We start from the raw sequence: 19,739 nt of genomic DNA, 5'->3' as shown, positions 1-19,739 counted from the left end.
TCCACTTCCGGGGCCTTACCGGGCAAGTGCGCCTGCGCGCTGTCACCGCCTTGGATGTGACTCAAGCCGTCAGGTTGGCTGTGAACCAATCAAAAGGCAGCGCCTCTCTGGCCCAGGCCAATCAGCTTTCAGATTAGAGGGTTTAACTCCTATTTAAAATGAAGACTTTGAATCTTAACGGCTGAGCTCTAAGGAGCACTCGGCTGCCCTGGGTCGGGAGTGGGCGCCGACGGGTTCGTAGACCCTGGGACAGCTCTGTGAGACGGGTGGGCGAGGGCGGCGGGCCTGGTGGATGTTCAGCGGGCGGCGGAACGGGTGAGAAGGAAGAGGGCGGTGGGGCTTCGGGGTCCTCGGGGAAGAATGGAGACGAGGCCTCCCTTGGTGACTCCGTCCCCACTTTGGTCCTCCTCTGGCCTCCTCAGCCCTCCTGTTCCTCTCCCCACCCGCATCTTCCCCTGTCCCCTCCACTGCTCCCCCACCCCCACCCCCCGTGCTTTCCCAGCTCTGTGCCCTCCTTCCGGGTCCTGGGGCGCCCGGTAAGATGCCGCTTGGTTTTTCCTAAACGCCTGCGGTGCATGGGGTTGCTGAGTGGCATTGGAGGTGGGGGTGCTTTCTGATGGCGTATTCGTCGAGCACCTGGGTAAGAAAAAAATAGCAGGGCTTTTGCTCTCCCGTAGTTTGTGTTCTAGCGGGGGTGGGGCGCCAGACAACGAACTGACCCGAGAACTTGCAAAAGAAAACAGTGGTGTGGCTTACCCCGGGGTAAGATAGCCAGGCGGGACGCTTTTCCTGGATGGATGAGGGGTGAATAAATGAAAACTTCCTCAAAGAGGCTTTCTTTGGCCAGTGCTTCTCAAACTGCAGATCTTGGACCGCGTTTACCGGGATTTCTAGGGGTCCTTGTGAAAAAGTAGAGCCAGCTGATGAATCAGAAGAGCTTGGGCATAGAGAACTCAGGTGTCTGTAGTTTGTCAAGTTTCCCAGGTGATTCTGATGTTTCGTGGACAACCAGCGATCTAGGCCAATGCGTACTAGACGTCTGGGGATGTTAAAATGCGGAATCTGATTTATTAGGTCTGTGGTTGGGCCCAAAGTCTCCGTTTCTAACAAATGCCCTCCAGCTGTAGATGGAGCTACTGCCCTTAACTTTGAAGGGTTCATCCTCTCTCCGTAACCTTTCTTGTTCTTTGAATTAAATGCTTTTCAGCCACATAACGTATTCCCATTCTCTTCGGAGTTTATGCAGATACTAGCAGGTTTGATGAAGAAAAAGTCGAAATGCACACTGCTGTACAATCTTTAACAGTTTCCTGTTTAGAATAGTAGGGTATGTGGTGGCTTGAGTTGCCGGGATCTTGTGAAGGTCATCAGCTCATGTGAGCCTGGCTGTGGACTGGAATCATTTGAGAAGCAGTTTTCCTGGGTCTCTCTGGAATCTGTGGATCAGAATCTTAACGCCATTCTCTTTTTTATCATTCATCTCCCTGAGAGGGTAAACTGTATTCAGTTGAGGCAAATAATCTAGCTTTTGTGGAAGACTATTGAATAAATGTCTTTAAGCCTGTGTGATCTCATTAGTCTGCTGCTTGTGATTGTTCGGGAGAGTGAAGAAAGCATAAGAGCGTATGTGAAATTAATGTTTGCCTAACACGAGCCTGTAAGTCCTTTTTCCTTTCTGTCATGTCTCGTAACCCGTTTGATATAAAGACTCCTTGCTCTGTAGCTGTGGTTCCATCGTCAAGGTGGAGTTATTTGCTTATTTGTGAAATGGATGTGAAAGTGTGAGTGTGGGGGATATTTTCTGATTGGATTCCAGAATTCAGAGAGCACCTGGGTAGGAAAAATACAGAGAGGTTTCTGTTTTCTTGGAGTTTATGTTCTACCTACCTGATAGGTTGCTGTGCCTGACTCACAGTATAGGCTTAGTAAGTGCTGTGAACTATTTGCATTATTGATTTGCTTTCTTAATGGATTAACTCATTTCCCAAACACTGGTGTAGGAACTGTGCAGACATGTTCTGGGAAGGCAACATAAACAAAAGGACTAAGCCCTCACTCTCATGGAGCTTACAAGCTTACAAGTACAAGCAATGTTACATAAGATGTTAAGTAAGGGCTATGAAGAAAATGAAAGCAAGACGGGCAGAAAGGCAACATTTCAGTGTAGACTTGACCGTAATGAAGGAGCAAGCCACACTTCTATTTGAGGAAGAGCCAAATGGGAAGTACAAAGGCCCTGTGGCAGGGGACTGCTTTGAGGAAAGAAAGAAGCCCTGTATGCCCGGTGTGCAATAGACAAGAGGAGATAAGGCAAAAATGGTGGTCAGGGTCCATACTCTATGAGACTGTAGGCCTGTTTATGCAAGTAGGATTTTGAATTTGCATTGTGGGACCATGAGGGGCTTCCGAACCAAGGACCAACATAGCTGACTTAGTGGTGTTGTGAATGGAATATAATGGGGTAAGGGCGGAAGCAGAGTGACCACAGGGAGCTTGTTGCAAAGAATTGAAGGGAGAGAGCATTGATTTGATCAGGTGGTAGTATTAAAGGTCCTGAGCAGTGATTTTTGAATGTAGAGCCGACAAGATACGCTGATGGATCAGATGTGGGGTTGAGAGAGAACCGTGTGAAAAGACAGTTGACCCGAGCAACCGGCAGGCTGGGTTTGCCAGTACTGAGATGGGGACATCTGGAAGAACAGGGTTGGAGAGATGGGAGTAGAGGGAGCAGAAATTCAGCTTGAGACGTTTTAAAATTGAGGGGTCTCCAATTAGAAGTGGAGATGTTTCATAGGTGGTAGGGATTCAGGGGAGAGTTCTGGGCTGGAGATGGAAGTCTGGAGGTCCTGAGCCTCTGAATGGTATTGAGGGCCAGGAGACTGGATGAGTTCCTCTAGGGAATAAGGATAGCTGCAAAAGAAAGTGTTTCTGGGCCTAAGCTCAGGCTGCTCCTGAGAGCAGAGGGGAAGAAAAGCCAGGAGGAAGAAGAGATTCTTTCTTGATGTGCTAGGTTTGAGGTGCTTGGCAGAACTGGGGGATACTGAGCAGGTAGGTAGGTAGGAGTCTGGCAGTCAGAGGAGAGGTTAGGGTAGAAGATGTAAATTCATATCCTCTTAAAGATTGTTTAGAGCCCTGGTGCTGGATGAGGGGCCCTAGGAAGGGCATAGGTGGAGTAGTGGGGTCAAAGGACTCATTCTGGGTCACCCCAGACTTTCAGGTTGGCAAAAGAGAGGCTGATGGAGTGAAGGAGTTTGCAGTAGGGCCGCTGGTGGTGTGGGGGACCACACTGCAAGCTAGCAGAGGCTGGGAAAAGAGCCACCCTGTCAAACGCTGCTGGGGGATGCCAGTTTGGTGACACTAGAGGTCCCCCTCAGTGGGGGCGGAATAGTGATGGGGGAGGGTAAGTGGCTGAGAGGAACGGTGAATGTGGTGAGTGTAAATGACTGTTCTGGAGCTTTGGTGTTGAAGGGTGAGGGAGGAGATGCTGTCCTGGCCAGAATCCATTACGGGGAAGAGAGGACCTGCCTTTTTTTTTTTTTTTTTTAATATTTTATTTATTTATTTGACAGAGATCACAAGTAGGCAGAGAGGCAGGCAGAGAGAGGGAAGCAGGCTCCCCACTGAGCAGGGAGACTGATTCTGGGCTCAATCCCAAGACCCTGGGATCATGACCTGAGCTGAAGGCAGAGGCTTTAACCTGCTGAGCCACCCAGGCGCCCCCGAGGACCTGCTTTTAAAAGGCAGCAGTGTGGGAAGGAGGCTCCTCACTGATGGAAGTAGTCCTTTAGAGATGAGCTGGTCGAGCGGGAGGACTCAAGGAGTGGAGTTGGGGGCTGGGTGGGGAGGCAGTGCGGGCTGGAGGTCTCACACCTGTCCCTATGTCACTCGAGAAAACAAGGCTCCCTTGCCAGCTTCATTTGCACAAAGAAAAAGTATGAAATTCTGTGTTGTGGAAGCTTTTTTCATCAGGAGCTATAACCCTGATCTAGCTACCCTGATCTAGCTTAACAGCACTTGGAAGCATGAGGATTTGTATAAATTTTTTTTTAAAAGATTTTATTTATTTATTTGACAGACAGAGAACACAAGTAGGCAGAGAGGCAGGCAGAGAGAAGAAGGAAAGCAGGCTCCCCGCTGAGCAGAGAGCCTGACGCGGGGCTCGATCCCAGGACCCTGGGATCATGACCTGAGCTGAAGGCAGCAGCTTAACCCACTGTTAACCCACCCAGGTGCCCCGGATTTGTATAAATTAAAGGTGGTTCTTTTTCTTTTCAGGCATCATGGACAGATCTAAAGAAAACTGCATTGCGGGGCCTTTTAAGGTAAATTGGGTAATCTGTAATCTCGATCGTATTTATAAAACCCAACGGAGATTGGTTTTATATCTGGAGTTCCTTTTACTTTGGATTGTAACTTTAGAACTCTCTACTATATTATTGGATGTCAGTCCCTTTTCTTGGCATTCAGTAACATTTTGTGGATTGTCACGGTAGCTTTTATTTTGTTCTGCCTTGTCTTCTAGCTAGCTGTTTAAGTATCTGTATCCCTCCATTGTGTGGAGGATAACACTGTACACAACAGGTGCCCAATACTTGCCTGTGCTTTCTTGGCTTGCCAGAAATGAAATTGCTTTGCCCTAGTTTGTTCTGGGCAGGATTCGGCGAATGGTAAGCTCAGAGGCCGTCAGGCTGCATTGTAGCGAACGTTTCCTGGGTGCCCACTTGAAGCCAGATTCTCTGTCAGGTGCAGGGGTGATTACAGTGGTGAAGAGCACGTGGTCTTTCACACTGAGGAACTTAGCCCTTTTGGGGAGTTCTGTGAGCCAGTACATGCCTTCCTAAAATGTGTGTAAATGAAATGACCTGAGTAGTTCTGCCAAGCGGTGCTCAGTACACATTGGGCTATGTTGGAACCCAGGAAGGCTTCACCTAGGAAAGACCCTGGGCTCTTCAAATTTAGTGAGTATTTGAGAAGCAGCTGGGTGAATGAATCTTTATATAAACATCCTTTAATGTAAACAAACCCCAGATTTTATTCCTTCTAGGATGTCAGCATAAAAACACAAATCTTCTTGATTTGTGTGTTGGGGGGGTTTCTTGTTTTTAGAAGTTTTTCTCTTCAATTTTTTGGGTTTTTTTTTTTGTGTGTGTGTGTTTGTGTGTGGTGTTTTGTTTTTTGTTGTTGTTGGTGGCGGTTTTCTTTTTTTGAGTGAGCATGCATGAGCAGGGTGTGGGAGGTGGTGGGAGAAGAGGGAGAGAGAGAATCTTAAGCAGGTTCCACACTCAGTGCTGAGCCCAATCAGGGGCTCGACATCTGGACCTCCTGAGATTACTGGAGCTGGAGCCAAGAGTTGGATGTCCAACCTACTGAGTGACCCACATGCCCCTATTTTTCACTTTTTGAGGAACCTCCATACTCTTTTCCACAGTGGCTGCCCCAGTTTGTATTCTCACCAATAGTGCATGAATGTTCCTTTTTCGCCACATCTTCGCCAACACTTGTTTCTTGTGTTTTTGATTTTAGCTATTCTGACAGGTATGAGAAGTTTTCATTTTCAAATAAATGGATACTTAACCTTATTTTTTTACTGGCTGGAAGTCTAAAATAACCAATTAGAAAAAGGCTAACTTGAGTCCTTGTATTTGATTCTCAATTCCTGTGATAAAGCTCATTTTATTTTTTATTTTTTTTTAAAGATTTTATATAGATATATATGAGAGCCTGTGAGTGAGCACATGTACACCAGCAGGGGGAGGGACAGAGGGAAAGGGAGAAGCGGCTCCCCGCTGAGCAGGGTTGTGTCTCCCCCCCCCACCCCGCCATGCTGGCTGATCCCAGGATTCTGGGATCATGACCTGAGCCGAGGGCAGGCACTTAAACGACTGAGCCACCCAGGCATCCCTGATAAAGATCATTTATTTATTTATTAAAAAAAAAGATTTTATTTGTTTATTTGTCAGAGAGGGAGAGCACAGGCAGACGGAGTGGCGGGCAGAGGGAGAAGCAGGCTCAATGCTGAGCAAGGAGCCCGATGTTGGACTCGATCCCAGGATGCTGGGATCATGACCTGAGCTGAAGGCAGCCGCTTAACCAACTGAGCCACCCAGGCATCCCGATAAAGATCATTTAAAAAAAACTGCTCTGTGTGAAATGGTTGTCACTGCCTGACTATCTACTGTGTCGTGGAGGTTCCTAATTTCAGAAGTAATTGACTTTTTACTTGGAAGTTGGAAACCATCTCTTATGAGGTACTCTGAGGCTTCCCTTGCCAGCATTGTTCCCTCGTTTGTGAGGAAATTTCCTCCATTGAAGTTTAGTTTGATTAGTTCAAGGTCTTAGAATTAACTGTACTTAGGCTTGTGATCCCCTACTTATAGGCATGTAAGTAGTGCATTTTGCCATAACTTTTCGAAGAACCTGTTTATTTCCTCTTGGCCATAGCTCTTTCGGCTCAGACCCGTTTTGTGAGTACTTGGACAATGAAACATTAGTGAATAATTAATAGTAATAAGTATTTTGTGTAAAATCAGGTGAATGCGAAAATTCAGACTTTTATTTCTTTAAAGATTTTATTTGACAGAGAGCGAGCGTACAAGTAGTGGGGGAGCAGCAGGCAGAGGGAGAAGCAGGCTCCTTGCTGAGTGCGGAGCCAGAAGTGGGGCTCGAACCCAGGGCCCCGAGATCATAACCTGAGCTGAAGGCAGATGCTTAACCATCTAGGCGCCTTTCAGACTGTCTTCTTTTTTTTAAAATTTTTATTTTATTTATTTGACAGAGAGAAATCACAACTAGGCAGAGAGGCAGGCAGAGAGAGAGGAGGAAGCAGGCTCCCCGAGGAGCAGAGAGCCCGACGCGGGGCTCGATCCCAGGACCCTGGGATCATGACCCGAGCCAAAGGCAGAGGCTTTAACCCACTGAGCCACCCAGGTGCCCCCAGACTGTCTTCTTCTTCTTTTTTTTTTTTTTTTAAAGATTTTGTTTATTTGACAGAGAGATCACAAGTAGGCAGAGAGAGTGAGAGGGAAGCAGGCTCCCTTCAGAGCAGAGAGCCGGACGTGGGACTCGATCCCAGGACCCTGAGATCATGACCTGAGCCGAAGGCAGCGGCCTAAACCACTGAGCCACCCAGGCGCCCCCCAGACTGTCTTCTGAAACATAACCACTGATGAATATTTTGACGTATTTCTTTGTCTTTTATTCTCAATATCTGTATGGTATTGCCAAAGAAATTTTATGGAATTGGGATTTTGGTATAAAGTTTCTGTGTCGTAGCTTTTTAGTAAGTAATAATTTCTGAGTCGTTGAGAATTCTTGAAAAGTGTTTGATGTCTCCCTCTTCAGATGGAAGTTGAGTAAATGAACAGTTATTTATAGGAGCATGGTTTTAGGGGTGGGGTGTTGGGGTGGGTGGGCAGCACCCTTAATATTCCTTTCAGCCCTATGTTAGCCAGCTCCTCTGAGGGTGCTGATGCAAATAGCTTTCCCCTTCCATGGTTTATCAGTGACCTTCAGTATTTTGTTATACTAGAAAACAGACTTTGTGAAATTGTCAAAATACTCAGCTTTTGTTCATGAAGACATGAAATTTTCCCCTCCCAACCTAGACCACGATTGCACTCGGTGATGGTCCAAAACGTGTTCCGGTGACTCAGCAAATTCCTCCTCTAAATCCGTTATCTGCAAATACTGGCCAGGCCCAACGGGTCTTGTGTCCTTCAAACTCCTCCCAGCGGATTCCTCCACAAGCACAAAAGCTCGTCTCCAGCCATAAACCGGTTCAGAATCTGAAGCAGAAGCAATTGCAGGCAACCAGTGTCCCTCGTCCTGTCTCTAAGCCACTGAATAATACCCAAAAGAAGGAGCAGCCATCATCATCAGCCCCTGGTAAATCAGCTTTCGAGACTTCTATTGGATAGTTATATTCGTCTTAGTTGCTTCAATAAAGGGGGTGCGAGTGGATAGACTTGCATTTATTGTCTGGAGCCCTCGCATTTACTTCATCTTTATTGTGGACGGGGAGAGAATCTGATGTCAGGTTGGAGAGCAGTGTCTCCTGGAGGCCAGCCCCACGCCCAGGATGGAGAGTGGCTTCCTACCCTTCTGTGTGCCTGAGGAACTGAAGAGTTCCAAGGTTGGGTGTGTGGAGGGCCGGGTAAGGTCACGGTAGGCTGGCTGTGTGGCTATGTCGCGGAGTGGGGCTTCAGTCCCTGTGAATGGGGAAATTGCTGAAAGGTTTTGGAGCAGAGGAGGGGCTGGCCTTTTAGAAAGAGGCTTCCGCTGGGTGCGTGGAATGACGTGGAAGGTCCTAGCGCTGCACTGCAGGGTGGCTGACAGGATTCAGCTGGTGGGGTTCGGTCACAGCCTGCAGCGGCCTCAGCTCGGTGGAGCTGGGAGGATAGTCACAGGGATCATTTACCAGCTTTGTAGATGGGACTGTGTTTTGGGTCTGCGTTATACTGTTCTCATGTGCACTTCTGGCTAGCATGCTCCTTGAGGGGTAGACTTTGGACGCTGGGCACTCAGTGCCTGAGTTTTTAAAGTGCAGCTGGACACCAGGTGAAGAATGTCCAAAGCATTAAAGGCTTAACAGGAAATTTCAGGCTGAATGGCTTTTTTTGTTTTCTGTTTTTAAAGATTATTTATTTATTTATTTATTTGACAGAGAGAGAGAGAGAGAGAGAGGTCACAAGTAGGCAGAGAGGCAGGCAGAGAAAGAGGGGGAAGCAGGCTCCCTGCCGAGCAGAGAGCCCAATGCAGGGCTCGATCCCAGGACCCTGAGATCATGACCCAAGCCGAAGGCAGAAGCTTAATCCGCTGAGCCACGCAGGCGCCCCCGAATCTGCATAGCCTTAAATCTTGAAATTATCAGAGGGCCTAGCTGTATATGTATCTGCTCATCTTTACTCTAGAAACCTATAAAGACTTCACCTGGTATGAGTCAGGTTATGGTGTGATAGTCTTTTTTCTATAAAGAAAACTAAAAATAGCCCAGATTGGCCATTCTGGACATACCATTAATATTTTGGTGACCATTCTTTATTTCTGCTCATGGGGTTTTAATTACTTACAGTTATTCTAAAATAATTGTAGTTATTCTAAAAATGGATTTTTAATTTATTCTATATAGGAAGTAATTCTGAAAAGGAACTGGCAACAAAACAGAAAAATGAAGAATCGAAAAAGTAAGCTTTATCTTATTTACAAAGTCCTGTGCTATCATTTTAGTAGAATACAGCATTGCAAGTTTAATTATGGGAACATGTTAAAAAATAAAAAGGTCTTTATATTTTCACTCAGAAAATAAAAATGTTTCCGAATTCTAAACTTGCAAAAAAAAAAAAGGAATTTTAATGATGTTTTCTAGGGACTCAGGCTTTTCTTACTGCTTTTCCAAATTTAGAAAAGAACCTGTATGAATTTGTTACAGAAATGTGTAAAATAAGTTTCTCTCTACCCTCAGAAGTAACCACTACAGATAGTTTAGATAGGTTTCTGTATCTCTATTCTTAACAAAAGAGCAAGCTTGTTCAACAAAAGGCAGTCATGTTGCAAAACTGACCCACATGTATGTGACTGAATAACTTTGACGGTATCAGTTGAATTATTCTTTATAGTATCTCCCCCGGATATTTTCCAAAAGTCTGCTCTCAATTTCTGAACTGTCTAGACTCTAGAATGTAGAATGTAATTTCTAGAATGGCAGAGGAGGAGCCAAGAATGAACTCACAGGCTTTTGTGTTTTAGCTGCGTATGATAGCAGCTTTCTAAGAATCTAAATCCAGGGGTTCTCACCTCACCGCCCTGTAGGATCCACCCCCTTTGATTCATCAGGGTGATTCTCCACGCCAGAGAGCTTAGCTCCTCTGGGCTAGAGGAGGAGGCTGTGTGTAGTCTGCGAGAGGCCCACGGAGAGATCGGAAGACCTCCTCCAGTTACTTACCAAACCTTTCCTGTGGTCTTCGGTGCTGGTGGTAATGGGTCTGTAATTCAGAGTGTAGTAGTGCCGTGGGACACTTTGCATTAGTGCTTTAGCTCTAAAAGTCCAGATTGTTCCTTGTCACAGACTCATACAGTCATTGGCAGGTGAGGGAGTGGGGGGTTTAAAGTTGGTGGAGACTCACATAGAGTGGTTATGGCTTGGTTCTTGCCAAGGTACATGTTGAGTATGACTTCAGATATAAAATTATTGATAGGTATATCTATAACTCCTTAATAAATTGTTAGAAAAGAGTTGTTCTCTTCACATTTTAACATGTTCACATTTTTTCCTAGAAGGCAATGGGCTTTGGAAGATTTTGAAATTGGTCGTCCCCTGGGCAAAGGAAAGTTTGGTAATGTTTACTTGGCAAGAGAAAAACAAAGCAAGTTTATCCTGGCTCTTAAAGTATTATTTAAGGCTCAGCTGGAGAAAGCAGGAGTTGAGCATCAGCTGAGAAGAGAAGTAGAAATACAGTCCCACCTCAGGTGAGTTTCCAGATTGATGTTCCAAAGCGTGTGGTGCAGAACTTCGTCACTGAGAGTTAGTGAGGGCAGACCCGCTCCAGAGGACAGCAGAGCAGGATTTGATTCGTCATTTTCCAAGAATTTATCTAGACAAGTGCTGTGGTCCTGAAAAATTCCTTGGATGTTTATGCTTTGTTGATGAATTATGTACATGAGTAGCCAAGTTTGTGTGTGCGCGCGTGTGTGCGCGCGCGTGCGTAGTGAAGGGGAGTGTACTTCTGAGCTCTAAGCAGAGGTTGCAAACTGGCAGCAGCTGCAGGTTGACTTTGGCCAGTGGGTCTTTCTTCTCTCTTTTTTTTTTGCTTTCAGTGTTTTTTTTTTTTTTTCAGACTTGAATCAGTCGTTAATACTGACAAATCTGTCTGCGTCATGCCTGTATCCTTCCCTGGCAACCGCTGGCCGGAGCTGAGGGCTGCGGTCCTGGGCCGTGATCTCAGCTGCCCCAAGTCCTCAGCTGAACACGGCTTTGAAGCTGTGTCTTCTAGTGTTTGGGGATCAAAATGCTGTGGGGATACCATGTCTCTCTTTCTCTAATGTGCAGAGAATTAACATTTAGCTGAATTTTTCCGTCAAAGAATAAAGATGGCCTGAAGGAAGGAAATCGTCTTAACTAGACCTGAGGTCCATTAATACCTTGTAATGTTGGTCACTGACTGCAGGTGTATGTGTTTTTTTCCCCCCGATTCTCAAATCAGGTTGGGGGTGTGTGTTGGTGAAATCTGTGTTCAGGACCAATTTTCACTAGTTTTATCTGAGGGGTTTGGTTAGTAGTTAGTACAGATCTGGTATCTTTTCCAAAACCAGGGGTTAGAGCATTCGTCCTTTGTTGCAGGCATCCAAACATCCTCAGACTGTACGGCTATTTCCATGACGCCACCAGAGTTTACCTGATTCTGGAATATGCACCTCTCGGAGCGGTCTACAGAGAACTTCAGAAACTGTCGAAGTTTGATGAGCAGAGAACTGCTACCGTAAATTTTCATTTATTGTCTCGACTAATTCCGTTTCCTTTGTTCCTGTGCTATGTAACAGTGTGTCCAGCGGCTTAGAGAGCCTAATGGGATCAGGTGTTTGAGTGAAGGAATCAGAGTACCATAGTTGTACCCTAAGTACGGGTAAACTCGGGTACCAGGTGAAATACTGGGGCTGGTTTATCTCTACAGCTGTTTTTTGTGGAAACGTATATATGAATAGTTGCCCTCTTTTTAAAGAATAGTTTATTTTAAAATAGTTTTGGATTTCGAGAATGTGGAGATAGTGCATACTTCTTTTCTCCTGTTCATCGTCCATTAGTGTGGTCCCTACTAGAACCTGGCTTACGGCTGGGGCTCTTGGCTTTGGTGACCTGGCTGAGGTGTCACACTCGTTAGATTTCTCTGCTGGGAAGTTGCTCTTTCTGTCTTTCCATGCTGTGCCGTGCTCTGTCCGCCGGCACTGAAGAAGGAACATGGCTTGCGTCCCGCCCCATTGTCTGCGTACATCATTTAGATGCTTCTGCATTAGATTGGTCTGTTCTCATTTACTCGGTCATTTATTAATGTGGACTCATAGCTACTTTATACTTTGTGTTATAATCTCATACTCCTTTATTTTGCTGCTCAAATTGTTCGAGCTTTGGCCTTTGGGATCCCTTTCACACGGTCCCTGTTTTAGTTTTTTTTTTGTCCTACCCCCATCATTGTTCCTTTTATTGAAAAATGTTATTAGAAACCAAGATCTGGGAGCTAGATATGCTCATTGCTACTGGAGTGGCCTTTTATCTAGGCCCTCGGCAGACAGAACAGGGACATATATGTTATATTAATCTGTGCATGCACATATCTGTATTTTTATCCATTTGTATGTACATTAAGCCAAACATGAGTCCGGTGCCACGTGGCTCATTCTACCCTCTTCCCCTTATTTATCTGCAGTCTCCCATTCCAACCTTGAAAACGCTAGAGCCTACCAGCCACCAACCATTCAATTATTCAGTTCCTGTGTCTATGGGTGGAGGCATCGAATGATTAACCAGTTAGCCCGGGGCGGGCGGGCGGGGCCGCGGACAGCTGTACGCATTGAAGGGTCTCCTGTGTCCTTCAGTGGGCACAGGGCGCGGTCACGGGAGCTCACTTGTTATTGCTGAATAACTCTGCAGCACGGATGTAGTTTGGTTCACGTTGAAGGTTATCTTCGTTACTTCCGGTCACTGTTATCATGAATAAAGCTGCACTGAGCATCTGCATGCGTGTTTTTGTGGGACATAAGTTTTCAACAGATTGGAAAACTGGCTTGTGAGTAAGATCACGTGTAGCTTTGTAAAAAAAACAGTTAAACTGAAGACAGACCATCTTTGCGTCCCCCCGATGCATGTGTTCCTGTTCCTCCTCCCCCTCTAGTGACTGGTGTTACCAGTGTTCTGGATTGCCGTCATTCTCATCGGTGTGCGTGGCACCTCGTTGTTGTAATTTGCAGTTCTCTAGGGACGGACGATGAGCATCTTTTCCTGTGCTTATGTGCCGTGCGTAGATCATCTCTGAGGTTCTGCCAGATTTTTTGGCCCATTTTCAGTTGGGTTTTTGGTCGTCTTGAATTTTAAGAGTTCTTGTATATTTTGGAGACAAGTCCTTTATCACATGTGTTGTGTAAAGGTTCTCTCCTGCCTGTCTTTTCTTTTCATTCTCTGCCTGCCTGGCTTGTCTTTTCATTCTCTTACCTAGATCTAATCTTAAAGTCCAACATAAGCAGTTTTTATTTTGGGATTTTATTTTTTCCCCTATGGATTGTACTGCTTTATTTGAGTGAAATTACTTGTTTGAAGAAATAGAGTCTGGGCGGTTCTTTGTTGAACTGACAGCTGATTGTTCTGGGTAGTATGGGTACTCAGTTGCTTTTTGGCATTGGTTTAAATGGCATTACTTTCAGGTGGTGATACTTTTGAAATCATAGCCTTATTGGTGAATGACCCTTTGGTCTTGCCTCAGCAATAAGACATTTTAAACTTAAGGGACATCTGGGTGGCTCACTTGGTTAAGCATCCGCCTTTGGCTCAGGTCATGATCCCAGGGTACTGGGTTCGAGTCCCATGTCAGGCTCCTTGCTCAGTGGGGAGCCTGCTTCTCCCTCTGCCTGCTGTGCCCGCTGCTAGGGCTCTTTCTCTCCCTCTCTCACAAATAAATAAATAAAATCTTTAAAAAAAAAAGGCATTTTAAACTTAAGCATTTGCTTTTTAGCTAAGTAGAAATAGATTCATTTTACTTTTCAAATACTAGCTAACCTAATTACTTGTCTTATTTAATCGGCGGTTAATACTTACACTACTACTACATTTAGTTTAATCCAGATGGAGTTTATGTTGATATAAGCACATAGTTATTGGAAAGGAAAGCTTGGTTCTTTCTTTCTTTCTTAAGATTATTTATTTGACAGAGAGACCTCGAGAGAGGGAGAAGCAGGGAGCCCGATGTGGGGCTTGATCCCAGAACCCTAAGATCGCGACCTGAGCTGAAGGCAGACACTTAATGACTGAGCCACCCAGGCGCCCAGCTTGGTTCTTTCTAGATTCCCTCGTAGTTAGAATGAATATTTATTTATACACTCCTGTTTCCCTTTTCTGATTAATTCAAATAGAACTAACTGTAGAGAAATATTAGGGACTTTTACACATATTCACAGTCTGATAAGGGAGGTAGGTGCTGGAGAGCTCTAACGCTCGCTTTTTAAAAAAAAAAAAAGATTTTATTTACTTATTTGAGAGAGAGCATAAAAGCAAGAGACCACAAGCAGGGGGAGTGGCAGAGGGAGAAACAGAAGCAGGCTCCCCTCTTAGCAGGGAACCCAGTATGGGGCTCCATCCCAGGACCCCAAGATCACAACCCAAGCTGAAGTCTGATGCTTAACGAACTGAGCCACCCAGTCTGCCCCTGATCTTGGTTTTAGAATGGGAATTGACTACATGCAAGTTTAAAAAAATAATTGTTTACGTGCCTGACTCCCTGATTTGTGCCAGTTTCTCAGTATTATCATAATTCATTGCTATTAGGCCATAAATTGCCATGCGGTGATGAGTTCTAGCTAATCAGTTTTTCCCTCTTCCTTCAGCATCCTGTCTGCTGTATTAGCAAATAAATCACTTAGTACAGGATAATTAGTGTTTTATGCTAAACACTAATTTGGTTCAAAAATTTTTTTTTATTTAAGAGTCATCAATTGTTTCTAGCTTTTGCCTCAAAATTTACAAAACCTGTTAAATCTCTGTTGGGCTTCCTTTCAGAAGAGATGTCTAAAATTGTGTTAAATAAAATGTAAGATACAGATTTTCTATACTTTTTTATTTTTAAAATAGTATATCACAGAGTTGGCAGATGCCCTGTCTTACTGTCACTCAAAGAGAGTCATTCATAGAGACATTAAGCCAGAGAACCTACTCCTTGGATCGGCCGGAGAGCTTAAGATCGCAGACTTCGGGTGGTCGGTGCACGCCCCATCCTCCAGGTACGTACCTGTACAGGTGGAACTTACTCACTTTAGCAAAAGCTCTGGGGGCTTTTAGGAGCTGAATAGAAATAAACCCTTAAGCAAAGATGTGTGCATTCGGGGCAGGTAACTGATGGCACCTTGGAGTAACTTGGGCCCGATAGAAGTGTCTTTGAGAATTCTGCAACTATTTTGAGGCTATTTAATGTGTCCTAGGACTGGGTGAAAGATGTTGAATGTCTTTAGAGGCTAATGAAGGGGACCTGTGTGACGAGTACATGACCAAGGAGGTGCAGGATGTGTGTTGGGGGGGATGACTGCAGCAGTGGGAAGGGGGAGACTCTGCTGCTTCCTGGACAGATCATTTCCGGGCGCAGCAAACACACACACAGCTAGAACTGAGAGCACAGTTTTCTCTGGGGGAATTTCCCAAACCAAAGTGGTTTGGATAGAACTTTCAGGATGGTGGTGAGGATTCTCTGCGGTCTGCCTTTGTCAACAGCAGAGTCCTTTCTTGTCCCCTCTTAACAGTGAGAAATCTAATGAAACAATTTAAATCTTAACTTTGCAAACAAGAGCTAAAACACTGTTTTGATTTAATTTGGGTTTAATTAAGCTTTTGAGGCCCTGTGAGGCAGAGCATTGAAAGCATACATCTACTGAGAAGTTGCATGCATGTGGATGCTCACCTCGCCCCACCTGGTCTGGAGACGTAGCGCCTTCGTCCCAGGCCGCGGGTCACCACTGAGCTCAGTGCACTGTTGTGTGTTCTTGGGGTGCCAGGTGTGGTGACCGGCCTCGGCACGACCCCCTAGAAGAGCCAACGGCAAAGAATAACTGATAGAAAACAATGAAACCTACATGGTGTTTGCTCCTAGTTCAACGTGTGCCGCCCTCCGCTTACTTCCAGCCCTCGTTCAAAACTCAAACACACAGAAATGCCGAGCTGGTGGTTGGCTGCTCCCGGTCCGTCCGGCGCCTGCGTTCAGCAGGCGGCCGCATGTTGCCATACGTGTGGCCGCACAGCACACTCGCTGTAGTTGGCGGGACCTGTGTTTCTGGTGACCCTTCCAAAATAAGTCGCACACCTCGTGCTTCCGTCTCTGGGCACTTGAGTGTGAGCGTCCGCTAGAAATAAGGACGCCGTCCTCCCCACAGCCACTGCGACTCCCAAGAATCGGCCGCCTTGCCACTGTCCGTTCGGCCCATGATTCAGTTTCCCTCGTTGGCCACAGAATTTTAGAGCCGTTCTTACAAGTTGGCGCCAGCCGATGTCCATCCGCGTGTTGTATTTGATTGTGTTGCTTTAGTCTAAGTTTGCACCAGTTGTCCCACAATTTAAAATGGACTTTTCTCACCTAAAATGGTGTCACTTGGTCCTCCATCCTCCGTAATGGCTGAGAATTGGAAGTCGGTCAAAAGGCCTACATAGTGCTTTTGGCAAGAATACCTCATAGGCCACCCCCAAATTGAAGTGTCTCTTTGGTAGAGGCAGCATGTATCCGAGGCCAAAGCTCGTGCTTCCTCAGTGGCACGGTTTGTAGTTTCTCATGCCCGCTGGCTGTTGAGCTGCTTAGCCTATCTGCAATGTAAAACCAAATCTGGAACTCTCGATTGTGTTCAGAGAATTCTGACGGTTGCTTTTATGTAGTAGGGATTCTTGAAGTTTCTCATTTTTTAGATCGTTTAAGAAGGTTCTGGAGTTGGACACCTTTGGGGTATGACTTGGTTGCTAGCTGTGTGATGTTGCACATCTCTCCATCTGTTTTCTATCTAAAATGGGGGATTTGTTTTTTTAAAGACTCATTTATTTTGGAGCGCGTGCACACGCGCCAGCCAGAGGGGTGGGGAGGAGCAGAGGGAGAGAAAGAAAGAATCTCAAGCAAACTCTGCTGAGCGTGGAGCCCGACGTGGGGCTTGATCTCACGACCCTGAGATCATGATCTGAGTCGTCGCAATCAGGAGTGGGACACTCAACTGAGTGTCTGAGCCACCCAGGCGCCCCTCAAACCGGGGATTTAAATAGTACGTGCCTCCTAGCGCGGGATGCGGCCTAGGAGGAGCGCGCACTCAGTGTTAGTGTCGGTGTGAGAGGCGTTTAGCCACTCTTGTGCCGATGCGAACAGGAGCACACCCAGCTGAGCCTGCCTCTGTTTTTAGGAGAACCACCCTCTGTGGCACCCTGGATTACTTGCCCCCCGAGATGATTGAAGGCCGAATGCATGACGAGAAGGTAGATCTCTGGAGCCTTGGGGTTCTTTGCTATGAATTTCTCGTTGGGAAGCCGCCTTTTGAGGCAAGCACATACCAAGAGACCTACAAAAGAATATCACGGGTAAGACCTAATGAGAAATGACCCATTGCTTGTGGTAGAATTCTTACCAGCCTTAACCGCCTGTGAGCTGGCTAGCCGCACTGTTCGAAGCCGCGTTTTCTGACTGTCAACTTGTTGTACTCCAGGTTGAATTCACATTCCCTGACTTCGTGCCGGAAGGAGCCAGGGACCTCATTTCAAGACTGTTGAAACATAATCCCAGCCAAAGGCCGACTCTCAGAGAAGTACTAGAACACCCCTGGATTGTAGCGAATTCATCAAAACCATCAAGTAGCCAAAAAAGCAAAGACTCAACTAGCAAACAATCTTAAGAACGGTGCAGGGGGAGGGATCTGAGAGGCAGGGCTGCCATCTGGTGTCAGCAACAGGCCTCCCCGTGCCCGAGGACGCTCCCGACAAAGGCCTACTGAGCAGTCGCTGCCTCAGTCTCCCCACCCAAGAGTCCACTCCAGTGAACACTGCTCTGGAGTGAAAGGAGCCACAGGAGTTGTGACAATGTCACTAGTTTCACAACCTGGAGGCGAGGTTCACCTGGAGCCTCCCCACAGCCCGGCTGGAGTGAGGCCTCCTTGTGGGGGGGGACCGGCTCGGGGTCTGACTGCGGGGAGAGTGGCCACATCACCGTGACTCCGTCAGTGACACAGGCGTGCAATAACCTTCTGCGTCCCTTCGTGTGCGTGTAACTTATTGGGTGGCCAAGCCTGGGAAAGCCGTCAGGATGAACATGTGATTCTTTCTTTTAATGTTAAAATAAAGATTTTTGTGTAGACTTCTATCTTCATGTCCATGGCATCCCTTGAGGACTGCGCTCCGTGTCCAACACGTCTGCCAGACACGAGCGGTGAAGCCTGGTTAGCAAGTTCTCGTCGCCCCTGAGACTTTGTGATACAGAAACGTGTGCTCTGCCTCATCTTGGGGCTGGCTAGAACAGACCTGTCTCAGCTGTTTCTAAATGTTAAAGGGCTTATTTCATGGTTTTGAGGTTTTAATTTTTGTAAAGCACATTAAGTCATCTATAAAATGATTACACTTCATGTTCTCCTGTGTCTAACTTTGAAATGATAATGCATTTTGCAGCTCATTCTACCCTTTGAGAAACGCCAGGCTGAGCGTGGGCCCACTGGGAGGGTGGGAAGGCCCCTCGGTGGTGCTGTCAGGGCTGCGGTTCTGGAGCTGGCCCGGCCTGTGAGCATATCCCCTTTGACAACTGGGGACATGACTTAGTAGGGTAGCCACCAACCAGAGGCGGGGAAGAGGAGCAGGTCAGGGAGCCCACGAATTATGGTGGGTAATCAGGTAGGAGAGGCAGCCAGAGGGCGTGGCATCTGAGCCAGACTTGAGAGACAGGGAGGATTGACAGGATGGAGGCAGGGATGGCAAGAGGTCCCCGTAGCCCAGGGAAGGAGCAGCAGGAAACATGGCAGCACAGGGGGCAGGCACGGGGCCGTGTGACTGGGTGCTGGAGGGGGAACCAGGAGTCAGGATGTGGGGGTGGCTAGGAGAAGGTGGTTAGGAGCATGAAGCCAGCACCCTCTCTCTAGCCTGGAAACTCCTATGTGCCAGGAAGTGTGAGTTCTGTTGCAGGCTCCGGACATCCAGTGCCGGAGCGCAGTCCAGTGCGTGGAGCCGGAATGTTGGGTGGGTCCTCACCCTGGGGAATCAGCTGTTGTGTCCACAGTAGTTCACAGAAGTGGGTACAGCTGGCCTGGCCTGGGACCTTTCGGGGTTCACCAGAGCTGCAGGTGGTCAGGACAGAGAAAGTCTTCAAGCAGACCTGCTTCTGACCATGTTTTCAGTAAGATGCAAAGAGCTTTACGCGTGGGGTAAACTAGTTCCTTGCAAACTGATTGTACAAGCATGGGTCTTAATTCTCTGAAGGAATGTTTGCTTAATAGAAACCCCTCATTTCCAGCCATGAGGGATCAAGCCTGCTGCCCCTTCAGTACCCCTGGTAGAGGATTCCTTTGTTATCTGGCTCCCAAGGGACACCCGGCAAGTTATTAAAATTTATTACTTTGGAGTTATGGCACGTATATAAACTTCATTCTTTTTTTAATAAACTTTAAAAGTAAGGACGCAAATACATCTAGGCTGCTCGGGTAATTCTGTTCACTATCGGTTCACTGTTGGCCTGGAAAGGAGCAGTTCCGGCGCAGCCCTTTCTGATCTTGTGTGCTGTGCACTCCTGTCGCATAAGGCTACGTATCTGTTTCTAGCTGCCCTCAGCTCCTCGACCAAAGAGGGCGAACTTGACCTTGGAAATGCTGAAGTTCCTGAAAACTAATAATAGAGAGCGACGCTTTCATGGCCGACCTTTGTTCAACACAAGGAGCTAGATACTAGAAATGACTGACTACTTCCATGTCGGCTTTGGTGACACTGGGACAGAAGCTTCAGGACACAACTGAGTAAAGCCGCAGGTGTCCATCTGGTTAGCCCCCTCGGG

The 19,739-nt window shown here is 46.7% G+C and overlaps 1 protein-coding gene across 4 annotated transcripts; it reads left to right on the top strand.

Annotated features, from left to right (window-relative positions):
* Positions 1 to 118: 118 nt before the first annotated feature.
* AURKA (aurora kinase A) lies at positions 119 to 19,329 on the top strand. 4 transcript variants are annotated; one of them, XM_045980996.1, is made up of 9 exons: positions 119 to 233; positions 4,276 to 4,322; positions 7,605 to 7,884; positions 9,128 to 9,182; positions 10,273 to 10,464; positions 11,336 to 11,474; positions 14,828 to 14,976; positions 17,119 to 17,293; positions 17,419 to 19,328. In XM_045980996.1, exons 2-9 carry the CDS (start codon positions 4,281 to 4,283, stop codon positions 17,602 to 17,604), a joined length of 1,218 nt encoding a protein of 405 aa, XP_045836952.1. In that variant the 5' UTR covers positions 119 to 233; positions 4,276 to 4,280; the 3' UTR covers positions 17,605 to 19,328. The 4 variants fall into 4 exon arrangements, with proteins under 4 accessions (XP_045836952.1, XP_045836953.1, XP_045836951.1 ...); XM_045980997.1 differs by having other exon boundaries at positions 154 to 217; positions 4,274 to 4,322; positions 17,419 to 19,329; XM_045980995.1 differs by having other exon boundaries at positions 205 to 315; positions 17,419 to 19,327.
* The last annotated feature ends 410 nt before the right edge of the window (positions 19,330 to 19,739 follow it).

Source organism: Meles meles, chromosome 16 (genome assembly GCF_922984935.1).
Source record: "Meles meles chromosome 16, mMelMel3.1 paternal haplotype, whole genome shotgun sequence".
In the NCBI taxonomy this organism is placed as follows: domain Eukaryota; kingdom Metazoa; phylum Chordata; class Mammalia; order Carnivora; family Mustelidae; genus Meles; species Meles meles.
Note: the sequence above shows the minus strand (reverse complement) of the source record. Positions and strands in the feature narration are given on the sequence as shown.

What these genes read in the sequence shown, in the direction of transcription:
- AURKA (XM_045980997.1), top strand. Translation starts at nt 4,281, where the DNA reads ATGGACAGATCTAAAGAAAACTGCATTGCGGGGCCTTTTAAG. An exon ending in GCATTGCGGGGCCTTTTAAG is followed by an intron (nt 4,323 to 7,604) that starts GTAAATTGGGTA and finishes CTCCCAACCTAG; the next exon opens with ACCACGATTGCACTCGGTGA. An exon ending in GAAATACAGTCCCACCTCAG is followed by an intron (nt 10,465 to 11,335) that starts GTGAGTTTCCAG and finishes CCTTTGTTGCAG; the next exon opens with GCATCCAAACATCCTCAGAC.